The sequence below is a fragment of the Manis pentadactyla genome, chromosome 16 (genome assembly GCF_030020395.1).
Source record: "Manis pentadactyla isolate mManPen7 chromosome 16, mManPen7.hap1, whole genome shotgun sequence".
In the NCBI taxonomy this organism is placed as follows: domain Eukaryota; kingdom Metazoa; phylum Chordata; class Mammalia; order Pholidota; family Manidae; genus Manis; species Manis pentadactyla.
In genome coordinates, this window is record NC_080034.1 from 66,431,602 (window position 1) to 66,444,535 (window position 12,934).

General features: G+C 35.9%; 1 protein-coding gene across 1 annotated transcript in view; it reads left to right on the forward strand.

Annotated features, from left to right (window-relative positions):
- LOC130681268 (bromodomain adjacent to zinc finger domain protein 2B-like) overlaps nt 1-12,934 on the forward strand; it is a 128,409-nt gene that overhangs the window by 66,487 nt on the left and 48,988 nt on the right. Inside the window, exon 8 of the mRNA XM_057493905.1 lies at nt 11,139-11,204. Coding sequence (XP_057349888.1) covers nt 11,139-11,204 — 66 coding nt within the window. The remainder of the gene's footprint in view (nt 1-11,138; nt 11,205-12,934) is intronic.

Here is a 12,934-nt window from a genome sequence, read left to right on the forward strand (position 1 = left end):
TTTTGGAGGAGGTTTACCCGCTCTACTCACACCGCCATCTTGGCTCCTTCCACTGTAATGATTTATAAATAATGCTTATCTCTGCTATTGCTAATGAAAGCACTACGAAGTATATTTTCGTATATCCATATAAATCACTCAGACTAATAGAAAGCTCTACACTGGGTGAGTAAAGGCCAAGATTCTATACCTATTTCTGTGCTGAAGAGAATAATGAATGCCTTTTGTTGACTTGATTAAAGATTAAATTCAGAGTATACTTAGGTCTGAAGTTCTAATCTAAATAAATATTTCAAATGTGTATCCAGTTCAACCTTCTCTAACACTTGTAAATAAAACAAAAGATACACTTGTATGTTTATTTTAGTCAAGCTATAATATTCAAAACCTAGGATCACAATCAGCAAAATCATACAATGTGATCAGTCTTCTAAAATCACTACAGAAATTCCAGAAATCTCATTATCCTGCAGGGGATCAATAACATCAATTGAAAAAAAGAAATAAAAATGTGTTAAAGTATAGCTTCAAAAAGTACAACTAGCATTGGAAATAGGGGTTAGTATTGTAATAAACAGTAGTATAAAATGTGTTGGCTCTGAAAGTCCTAGGAAAACTGCAATTTGCAAGTAGCGGAATTTAGGTGTATTCTTTTAAAAGTATCCTCATCAGTGCCAATTTGGGACTTTCAAAGGGATATATGAATTTAAAATTGTGAACGATGTGCTTATAGCATATGGAATGGTTTTTTAAAAAGAAAATGTCACATTATCAAAATTTAGATTGCTGAATTCAAACAATAGCTTGTACATGACATTTAGAGAATTTGAGCACCACTTATAATGTATTACAAATTATTTCTGTATTTGGCCTGCTGCATTTATTGAAAGAAATGTCATTTATCATGTTACGGCAATTGTTACACGCAATCGTGATGTACTGTGCACTTTTTAAAACTTTTTAAATATAATTGTGACAGTGAGAAAAAGAGCAAGTGCCTCCCCTATTTTATGCAAGAGTAGTTCTATTTGTTCAAGTTCATGCAATGAGTGACAGTAACTCAGGACTATCCTTAGGTGTCCTGATTTCCTGATAGACTGTTTTATCCTACTTGTCTGTCCAATATTTATTTCCTAATGAGTATTACTTGTACTTGCAAATATTTATAAAGACTTGAGTTTAACCAGCTTGGTTTATGTTGTTTCTATATACTTATTTAGCATTTGTATTTTAAAATTGTTTTGAGACATTTTATAAAGTCATAGCAATTTAAGACAGGTGGCATGTATATAATGTTAAAGTAAATAATTAAAATTTATATCGAGCATGGGCAACCTTTGGTAAATCTGTACTTACATCTTTCATTATTTGATTCCACTTAAATACCTTCCACCTAGATAGTTAATTATCTAAAATTGTCATAATTTTTCCTATAGGAAAGAATTAAGAGAATACAACAAATCAGAATGGAAAAAGAACTTCGAGCCCAGCAAATTCTAGAGGTAGAATTCTTAAATTTGATATGTTTAAAGTAATATTGACATGTATTTTAAAGTCTGAAAAATGAAAATTTTATCAGTCTGTTCTCTCACTCATACAAATTAACATGTCCATCACAAATTATCTGTAAACATAATGTATAGAATAAGGACCTCTCTGAACCATACTTAGCAAGTTTATCTAATCCTAATAGTAAAAATCCAGGAAATAAGTAAAGGAAAAAAAGAAAGGGGAAACCTCTCAATAGCCAATATAGTCATAAAGATCATATGCTAAAACTCACGCTCTTTACTTTTCAAAATGTCATTAAGTATTACAGTTAGATACCTGCTTTTCATTTAGAAATAAAACATGACAAAAGTAAAAGTAAGTGTTATATGTGGAAATATTTTAACCATGTTTGTTTTCTGAGTTCAGCAGAACTGGGCTGAAGGAATAGGGCTCAAGGACATGCTGGCAACAGCAAAAGGAATAGCTAAAAGACAGCAAGGGAAAATAGGATAAACAGAAACTCCAAAGCCTAGCAACAGTCTGTAATCTGGTAGTTAAATAGGAAGCAATTTTCAACACCTTACTGGCCCAAAGGCATTTCTGTTATCAAACTGTGTAGTATAGTAACTGATGTCAAGAATAACTGCCCAAGTCCTCAAGAAAAAGCCAAATTATGTTAAGTGTACTGTGTCTAAGCTGTACATGTATATGTCTCAAAATTATCCGAAGTACTTTTGTCCCAAACAAGCTTTTTAATGTTGAAAATTACTATGACCCAAACCCTTAGCTGTTCAGGAAACTGTTGCCATAAAAGTTGGCTTATTCCCTGAGCAAGGCAGTTAGCTGAGGTTTTCACAGTTACAGATCTTTTTTTTCTAAAAACATATACACATATTCCCTTACCCATTTCAAATTAATTTTAAAACCCTCCAAATTGAAAATATTAAAGTACATTGGCAATTACTAGTAGATAATTATGAAACTACTAGTTAATGACTTGAAGATTATAAAGCTCAAATTTGATAGCATGAGCTTGATATTCAGGATGTGCTTCACGAAAGGTTATGTTTCTATTATATTAGGGAAAAAAAACCTTGAATTTAACAACAGTAGGTTAAGTCGGGTTTAATTTTTCATTTAAGTTATTTAAGTAATGGATTTATCTCAAATTTTAAGTATTACAAAAGAAACTTCAAATAAAGTATACACGTGCATTTTTAAATGTTACCTATTTGTCCTTTAACCTTTATTGTTAAAATCCCGTTTTTCTAAACTTTCTACACTGATGATGTTTTACTTTAAAAAATCAGAGAACAAGCAACAAATGACCTAACATCACTGTTCTGTGATTAAGTTTTAAGGTAAAATAACACTCAAATTATTTCAGAATTTTTACAGAGTTTGAAGAAGAAAAGCTGACATACTGTTACGATTTAAGAATTTTTTTGTATATCTTAAGTGTAATCTATACCTTAGAAATGAAATTAGTACGTTAAACGTAACAAACTGAGGGGAAATCTGTAATTGTCTACATACATGTTACATACTGTATTGTACCTTGCGAGGCATGGAGCCCCATTTTCAAGTGTAAGGTCATATTCAGGTTGTGGTGGTGCTGTTGCATGACTTTGAGACCTATTTTATATGCACAGGCTAAGAGGATAAAGAAGGAAGAAGCTGCAAAAGCCAAATTTTTGGAGGCTGAGAAACGAAAACAGGTAAATGTAGAGGACAGTCAGAGTTTTTAGTTTTTCAAATTTATTTAGTTTTTGAAATTTATTGATTAAATATTATTTATTTATTTTAAATGAATTTTGTTATCCTTAATCCACAATGACATGAATAACATTATGTTTACTAGGCTCCCCGCTTCACCTAGTCCCCCCCACAAACCCTATTATAGTCACTGTCCATCAGTGTAGTAAGAAGTTGTAGAATCACTACTTGTCTTCCGTGCATTGCACAGCCCTCCCCGGGCCCCCACACCACCTTATACATGCTAATCGTAATGCCCCCTTTAATTTTACCCTGCCCTCATCCCTCCCTTCCCACCCATCCTCCCCAGTCCCTTTCCCTTTGGTAACTGTGAGTCCATTCTTGGGTTCTGTGATTGTGCTGCTGTTTTGTTCCCTCAGTTTTTCTTTGTTCTTAAACTCCACATATGAGTGAAGTCATTTGGCACTTGTCTTTCTCCGCCTCGCTTATTTCACTGAGCATAATATCCTCTTGCTCCATCCATGTTGTTGCAAATGGAAGGATTTGTTTTCTTCTTTTGGGTGAATAATATTTCACTGTGCATATGTACCACCTCTTCTTTACCCATTCATCTACTGATGACACTTAGGTTGCTTCCATTTCTTGGCTATTGTAAATAGTGCTGCGATAAACATAGGGGTGCATCTGTCTTTTTCAAACTGGGCTGCTGTATTCTTAGGGTAAATTCCCAGAAGTGGGTTTCCTGGGTCAAATGGTATTTGTATTTTGAGCTTTCTGTGGAACCTCCATACTGCTTTCCACAATGGTTGAACTAATTTACATTCCCACCAGCAGTGTAGGAGGGTTCCCCTTCCTTCATAACCTCACCAACATTTGTTGTTCTTTGTGTTTTGGATGGTGTCAATCCTTACTGTTGTGAGGTGATAACTCATTGTGGTTTTAATTTGCATTTCTCTGATGACTAGCGATGTGGAGCATCTTTTCATGTGTCTGTTGGCCATCTGAATTTCTTCTTTGGAGAACTGTGTGTTCAGCTCCTCTGGTCATTTTTTAATTGGATTATTTGCTTTTTGTTTCCTTAGGTGCATGAGCTCTTTATATATTTTGGATGTCCACCCTTTATCAGATATGTCATTTATGAATATATTCTCCCATACTGCAGTTTACCTTTTTGTTCTAATGAAGGTGTCCTTTGCTGTACATATGCTTTTCAGCTTGATATAGTCCCACTTGTTCATTTTTGCTTTTGTTTCCCTTACCCGGGTAAATACGTTCATGAAGAAGTTGCTCGTGTTCATGTACAAGAAAGTTTTGCCTATGTTTTCTTTTACGAGTTTTATGGTTTCATGACTTACATTCAGATCTGTGATCCATTCTGAGTTTACTTTTTTGTATGGTGGTCGACAATAATACGGTTTCTTTCTCTTACATATTGTTTTCCAATTTTTGAATATTGTGACTTTGTAGTAGAGCTTGAAGTTGGGGAGTGAGATCCCCCCCACTTTATACTTCCTTCTCAGGATTGCCTTGGCTATTTTGGGTCTTTGGTGTTCCCATATGAAGGTTTGAACTATTCGTTGCAGTTCATTGAAGAATGTTGTTGGTAATTTGATAGGGTTTGCAACAAGTCTGCTTATTGGTGTGGACATGATGGCCATTTTGGCGATATTAATTCTTCCTAGCCAGGAGCATGGGATGAGTTTCCATTTGCTAGTGTCCTCTTTAATTTCTCTTAAGAGAGTCTTATAGTTTTCAGGGTATAGGACTTTCACTTCCTTGGTTCGGTTTATTCCTAGGTATTTTATTCTTTTTGATACAGTTGTGAATGGAATTGTTTTCCTGATTTCTCTATTAGTTCATTGTTAGTGTATAGGAAAGCCACAGATTTCTGTGTGTTAATTTTGTATCCTGCAAGTTTGCTGTATTCCGATATCTGTTCTAGTAGTTTTTGAGTGGAGTCTTTATGGTTTTTTATGTACAATATCATGTCATCTGCATATAGTGACAGATTAACCTCTTCTTTACCAGTTTGAATTTCTTGTATTTCTTTGTTTTCTCTAACTCCCGTGCCTAGGACCTCCAGTATTATGTTGAATAACAGTGGGGAGGTTGGGCATCCCTGTTTTGTTCACGATCTCAGAGGAAAAGCTTTCAGCTTCTTGCTATTCAGTATGATGTTGGCTGTGGGCTTATCATGTATGGCCATTATGTTGAGGTACTTGCCCTGTATACCGATTTTACTGAGAGTTTTTATCATGAATGGCTGTTGAATTTTGTCCAATGCTTTTTCAGGATCTATGGAAATGGTCATGTGGTTTTTGTCCTTCTTGTTTATGTGTTGGATGATGTTGGTGGATTTTCGAATGTTGTACCATCCTTGCATCCCTGGGATGAGTCCCACTTGGTCATGGTGTTTGATCCTTTTGATGTATTTTTTAATTTGGTTTGCTAATATTTTTTTGAGTATTTTTGTATCTATGTTCATCAGGGATACTGGTCTGTAATTTTCTTTTTTGGTGGGGTCTTTGCCTGGTTTTGGTATTGGGGTGATGTTGGCTTCATAGAATGAGTTTGGGAGTATTCTCTCCTCTTCTATTTTTTGGAAAACTTTAAGGAGAATGGGTATTATGTCTTCTCTGTATGTGTGATAAAATTCTGAGGAAAATCCATCTCTTCCTGGGGTTTTGTTCCTGGGTAGTTGATTACCACTTCAATTTCTTTGCTGGTAATTGGTTTGTTTAGATTTTGTGTTTCTTCCTTGGTCAGTCTTGGACGGTTGTATTTTTCTAAGAAGTTGTCCATTTCTTCTAGGTTTTCCAGCTTGTTATCATATAGGTTTTCATAGTGTTCTCTAATAATTCTTTGTATTTCTATGGGGTCTGTCGTGAGTTTTTCTTTCTCATTTCTGATTCTGTTGATGTGTGTTGATTCTGTTTTTCTCTTAATAAGTCTTGCTAGAGGCTTATCTAGTTTGTTTATTTTTTCAAAGAACCAGCTCTTGGTTTCATTGATTTTTTTTTTCTATTTTATTCTTCTCAATTTTATTTATTTGTTCATTGATCTTTATTATGTTCCTCCAGCTGACTTTAGGCCTCATTTGTTCTTTTTCCAATTTCGATAATTGTGACATTAGACTATTCATTTGGGATTGTTCTTCCTTCTTTACATATGCCTGGATTGCTATGTGCTTTTCTCTTAGGACTGCTTTTGCTGCGTCCCTCAGAAGCTGGAGCTTTGTGCTGTTGTTGTCATTTGTTTCCATATATTGCTTGATCTCTATATTAATATGGTCGTTGATCTATTGATTATTTAGGAGCATGTTGTTAAGCCTCCATGTGTTTGTGGGCCTTTTTGCTTTCTTTGTACAATTTAGTTCTAATTTTATTCCTTTGTGGTCTGAAAAGTTGGTTGGTAGAATTTCAATCTTTTGGAATTTACTGAGGCTCTTCTTGTGGCCTAGTATTTGGTCTATTCTGGAGAATGTTCCACGAGCACTTGAGAAGAATGTGTATCCTGTTGCTCTTGTATGTAGAGTTCTATAGATGTCTATTAGTTCCGTCTGTTCTAGTGTGTTCTTCATTGCCTCTGTGTCCTTACTTATTTTCTGTCTAGTGGATCTGTCCTTTGAAGTGAATGGTGTGTTGACGTCTCCCAAAATGAAAGCATTGCATTCTATTTCCTCCTTTTAGTTTTGTTGGTATTTGTTTCACATATGCTGGTGTGCTGTGTTGGGTGCATATATATTTATAATGGTTATATCCTCTTGTTGCACTGACCCCTTTATCATTATGTAATGCCCTTCTTTATCTCTTGTGACTTTCTTTGTTTTTAAGTCTATTTTGTCTGCTACTAGTACTGCCACACCGGCTTTTGTCTCCCTTTTGTTTGCATGGAATATCATTTTCCATCCCTTGACTTTTTGTCACTGCATGTTTTTGGGTTTGAAGTGGGTCTCTTTTAAGCAGCAAATAGATGGGTCTTGCTTTTTTTTTTTTTTTTTTTTTTTAATAATTATTTTTTATTGAAGGGTAGTTGACGCACAGTATTACATTACATTAGTTTCAAGTGTACAACACAGTGGTAGAACATTTATATACATAATTCGAGGTTCCAGCTATCACCCTACCAAGCTGTTACAATATCTTGACTATATTCCTTATGCTATACATTACATCCCGGTTACTTATTTATTTTACCATTGGAAGTCTGTCCTTTTTTTTTTTTTTTTTTTTGTGAGGGCATCTCTCATATTTACTGATCAAATGGTTGTTAACGACAATAAAATTCTGTATAGGGGAGTCAATGCTCAATGCACAATCATTAATCCACCCCAAGCCTAACTTTCATCAGTCTCCAATCTTCTGAGGCATAACAAACAAGTTCTTACATGGAGAACAAATTCTTACATAATGAATAAGTTACATAGTGAACAGTACAAGGGCAGTCATCACAGAAACTTTCAGTTTTGCTGGGGGTGTTGCTTTTTTATCCATTGTATTATTCTGCATCTTTTGATTGGTGCATTCAGTTTATTTACATTTACGGTGATTATTGAAGGATACGTACTTATTGGCATTGCAGGCTTTAGATTTGTGGTTACCAAAGGTTCAAGGTTAGGTTCTTCAGTATCTTACTGCCTAACTTGACTTGCTTATTGAGCAATTGTAGACACTGTCTGGTGATTCTTTATTTCTCTCCTTTCTTATTCTTCCTCCTCCATTCTTTATAAATTGGGTGTTTTATTCTGTGCTCTTTTGTGTTTCCTTTAACTGCCTTTGTGTGTAGTTGATTCTATTTTTTGCCTTTAGTTAGTATTTGGTTGGTCTGCTTTCTCTGCTGTGATTTTATTTTCTCTGGTGACATCTGTTTAGCCTTAGGCATGCTCCTATCTAGAGCTGCCCCTGTACATTACCCTGTAAAGGTGGTTTGTGGGAGGTAAATTCCCTCAACTTTTGCTTGTCTGGGAATTGTTTACTCCCTCCTTCATATTTAAATAATAATCGTGCTGGATAGAGTATTCTTGGTTCAAGGCCCTTGTGTTTGGTTGCATTAAATATATCATGCCATTCTGTTCTGGCCTGTAAGGTTTCTGCTGAGAAGTCTGATGATATCCTGATGGGTTTTCCTTTGTAGGTGACCTTTTTCCTCTCTCTAGCTCTCTTTAAGACTCTGTCCTAGTCCTTGATGTTTGCCATTTTAATTATTATGTGTCTTGGTGTTGTCCTCTTTGGAATTCTGTGTGCTTCCGTGGTCTGAGCAACTATTTCCTCCCCCATTTTGGAGAAGTTTTCAGCAATTGTTTCTTGTAGGACACTTTCTGTCCCTTTTTCTCTCTCTTCCTCTTCTGGTACCCCTATAATCTGAAGATTGTTCCGTTTGGCCACGCCACACAGTTCTCTTAATATTCTTTCATTCTTGGACATCCTTTTATCTCTCTCTGCGTCAGCTTCTCTGCGTTCCTGTTCTCTGGTTTCTATTCCATCAAAGGCCTCTTGCACCTCATCCAGTCTGCTCGTAAGTCCTTCCAGAGATTGTTTTATTTCTGTAATCTCCCTCCAGACTTCATCCCTTAGCACTTGCATATTTCTCCGAAGATCCGTCAGCATTGTTATGACCTTTATTTTGAATTATTTTTCAGGTAGATTGCTTAGGTCTATCTCCCCAGGTTCCTTCTGAGGGGTGGATGTCTGGGTTAGTCTGGTCTGTATCAAATTCTTCTGTCTTTTCATGGCGATGGAAATAATTGTGGGGAGCTGGCGTGTACGTCGGCTGGGTGAAGGTCCCTTCTTGCTGGTTTGTGGCCTTCCTCTCCTGGGTAAACGGCGACCCCTAGCGGCTTGTGCTGTTCAGCTGTGCGCAGACAGGGTTTCTTATTCTTGCCCGGCGGTTGTGGAGGAAGCTCTGCTCTGCTGCCGTGGGAGTGGCCGGCCTCAGGCTACTGTTCTGCTATGGCGGAGCCACGTCGGAGTTCAAATGGGAGGGAGGCTGTTTGTCACCGTGAGGGGCCTCCGAGTAGCGCTGCCACCCAGGGGGTTGGGGCGCCCGGAGTTCCCCAGAATTCCCAGTTACTGGGCTGATTGTGCCGGGGCGGTTCCGTCCACCTGTGAGGCTACTGTCCCTTGAACACTTTCAAAAAGCACTCGCTTTTCTTTGTCCCAGGGGCTCTGGCTGTGGGGACAGCTCGCAGGTTTTACTTTCCCGTTTCTCTAGTATCCAGCTCGCCACACGCTGTGTGTCTGTGCTCCTGGTGCGGATGTCTGGGGCTGGGTATTTAGCAGTCCTGGGCTCCCTCTCTCTCCCCGCTCTGACTCCTCTCCTCCCGCCCGTAGTTGGTGTGAGGGGCGCTCGTGTTCCGCCGGGCTGTGGCTTCCACCTTACCCCCTTCGGAGGCGCTGGGTTCTCGCAGGTGTGGATGTAGCATGGTTGTTGTCCTGTATCTTCTGGGCTCTCTTTTAGGGATAGTTGTATTTGTTGTATTTTCGAAAATATACGTGGTTTTTGGAGGAGGTTTACCCGCTCTACTCACACCGCCATCTTGGCTTCTTCCACTGTAATGATTTATAAATAATGCTTATCTCTGCTATTGCTAATGAAAGCACTACGAAGTATATTTTCGTATATCCATATAAATCACTCAGACTAATAGAAAGCTCTACACTGGGTGAGTAAAGGCCAAGATTCTATACCTATTTCTGTGCTGAAGAGAATAATGAATGCCTTTTGTTGACTTGATTAAAGATGAAATTCAGAGTATACTTAGGTCTGAAGTTCTAATCTAAATAAATATTTCAAATGTGTATCCAGTGCAACCTTCTCTAACACTTGTAAATAAAACAAAAGATACACTTGTATGTTTATTTTAGTCAACTATAATATTCAAAACCTAGGATCACAATCAGCAAAATCATACAATGTGATCAGTCTTCTAAAATCACTACAGAAATTCCAGAAATCTCATTATCCTGCAGGGGATCAATAACATCAATTGAAAAAAAGAAATAAAAATGTATTAAAGTATAGCTTCAAAAAGTACAACTAGCATTGGAAATAGGTGTTAGTATTGTAATAAACAGTAGTATAAAATGTGTTGGCTCTGAAAGTCCTAGGAAAACTGCAATTTGCAAGTAGCGGAATTAAGGTGTATTCTTTTAAAAGTATCCTCATCAGTGCCAATTTGGGACTTTCAAAGGGATATATGAATTTAAAATTGTGAACGATGTGCTTATAGCATATGGAATGGTTTTTTAAAAAGAAAATGTCACATTATCAAAATTTAGATTGCTGAATTCAAACAATAGCTTGTACATGACATTTAGAGAATTTGAGCACCACTTATAATGTATTACAAATTATTTCTGTATTTGGCCTGCTGCATTTATTGAAAGAAATGTCATTTATCATGTTACGGCAATTGTTACACGCAATCGTGATGTACTGTGCACTTTTTAAAACTTTTTAAATATAATTGTGACAGTGAGAAAAAGAGCAAGTGCCTCCCCTATTTTATGCAAGAGTAGTTCTATTTGTTCAAGTTCATGCAATGAGTGACAGTAACTCAGGACTATCCTTAGGTGTCCTGATTTCCTGATAGACTGTTTTATCCTACTTGTCTGTCCAATATTTATTTCCTAATGAGTATTACTTGTACTTGCAAATATTTATAAAGACTTGAGTTTAACCAGCTTGGTTTATGTTGTTTCTATATACTTATTTAGCATTTGTATTTTAAAATTGTTTTGAGACATTTTATAAAGTCATAGCAATTTAAGACAGGTGGCATGTATATAATGTTAAAGTAAATAATTAAAATTTATATCGAGCATGGGCAACCTTTGGTAAATCTGTACTTACATCTTTCATTATTTGATTCCACTTAAATACCTTCCACCTAGATAGTTAATTATCTAAAATTGTCATAATTTTTCCTATAGGAAAGAATTAAGAGAATACAACAAATCAGAATGGAAAAAGAACTTCGAGCCCAGCAAATTCTAGAGGTAGAATTCTTAAATTTGATATGTTTAAAGTAATATTGACATGTATTTTAAAGTCTGAAAAATGAAAATTTTATCAGTCTGTTCTCTCACTCATACAAATTAACATGTCCATCACAAATTATCTGTAAACATAATGTATAGAATAAGGACCTCTCTGAACCATACTTAGCAAGTTTATCTAATCCTAATAGTAAAAATCCAGGAAATAAGTAAAGGAAAAAAAGAAAGGGGAAACCTCTCAATAGCCAATATAGTCATAAAGATCATATGCTAAAACTCACGCTCTTTACTTTTCAAAATGTCATTAAGTATTACAGTTAGATACCTGCTTTTCATTTAGAAATAAAACATGACAAAAGTAAAAGTAAGTGTTATATGTGGAAATATTTTAACCATGTTTGTTTTCTGAGTTCAGCAGAACTGGGCTGAAGGAATAGGGCTCAAGGACATGCTGGCAACAGCAAAAGGAATAGCTAAAAGACAGCAAGGGAAAATAGGATAAACAGAAACTCCAAAGCCTAGCAACAGTCTGTAATCTGGTAGTTAAATAGGAAGCAATTTTCAACACCTTACTGGCCCAAAGGCATTTCTGTTATCAAACTGTGTAGTATAGTAACTGATGTCAAGAATAACTGCCCAAGTCCTCAAGAAAAAGCCAAATTATGTTAAGTGTACTGTGTCTAAGCTGTACATGTATATGTCTCAAAATTATCCGAAGTACTTTTGTCCCAAACAAGCTTTTTAATGTTGAAAATTACTATGACCCAAACCCTTAGCTGTTCAGGAAACTGTTGCCATAAAAGTTGGCTTATTCCCTGAGCAAGGCAGTTAGCTGAGGTTTTCACAGTTACAGATCTTTTTTTTCTAAAAACATATACACATATTCCCTTACCCATTTCAAATTAATTTTAAAACCCTCCAAATTGAAAATATTAAAGTACATTGGCAATTACTAGTAGATAATTATGAAACTACTAGTTAATGACTTGAAGATTATAAAGCTCAAATTTGATAGCATGAGCTTGATATTCAGGATGTGCTTCACGAAAGGTTATGTTTCTATTATATTAGGGAAAAAAAACCTTGAATTTAACAACAGTAGGTTAAGTCGGGTTTAATTTTTCATTTAAGTTATTTAAGTAATGGATTTATCTCAAATTTTAAGTATTACAAAAGAAACTTCAAATAAAGTATACACGTGCATTTTTAAATGTTACCTATTTGTCCTTTAACCTTTATTGTTAAAATCCCGTTTTTCTAAACTTTCTACACTGATGATGTTTTACTTTAAAAAATCAGAGAACAAGCAACAAATGACCTAACATCACTGTTCTGTGATTAAGTTTTAAGGTAAAATAACACTCAAATTATTTCAGAATTTTTACAGAGTTTGAAGAAGAAAAGCTGACATACTGTTACGATTTAAGAATTTTTTTGTATATCTTAAGTGTAATCTATACCTTAGAAATGAAATTAGTACGTTAAACGTAACAAACTGAGGGGAAATCTGTAATTGTCTACATACATGTTACATACTGTTTTGTACCTTGGGAGGCATGGAGCCCCATTTTCAAGTGTAAGGTCATATTCAGTTTGTGGTGGTGCTGTTGCATGACTTTGAGACCTATTTTATATGCACAGGCTAAGAGGATAAAGAAGGAAGAAGCTGCAAAAGCCAAATTTTTGGAGGCTGAGAAACGAAAACAGGTAAATGTAGAGGACAGTCAGAG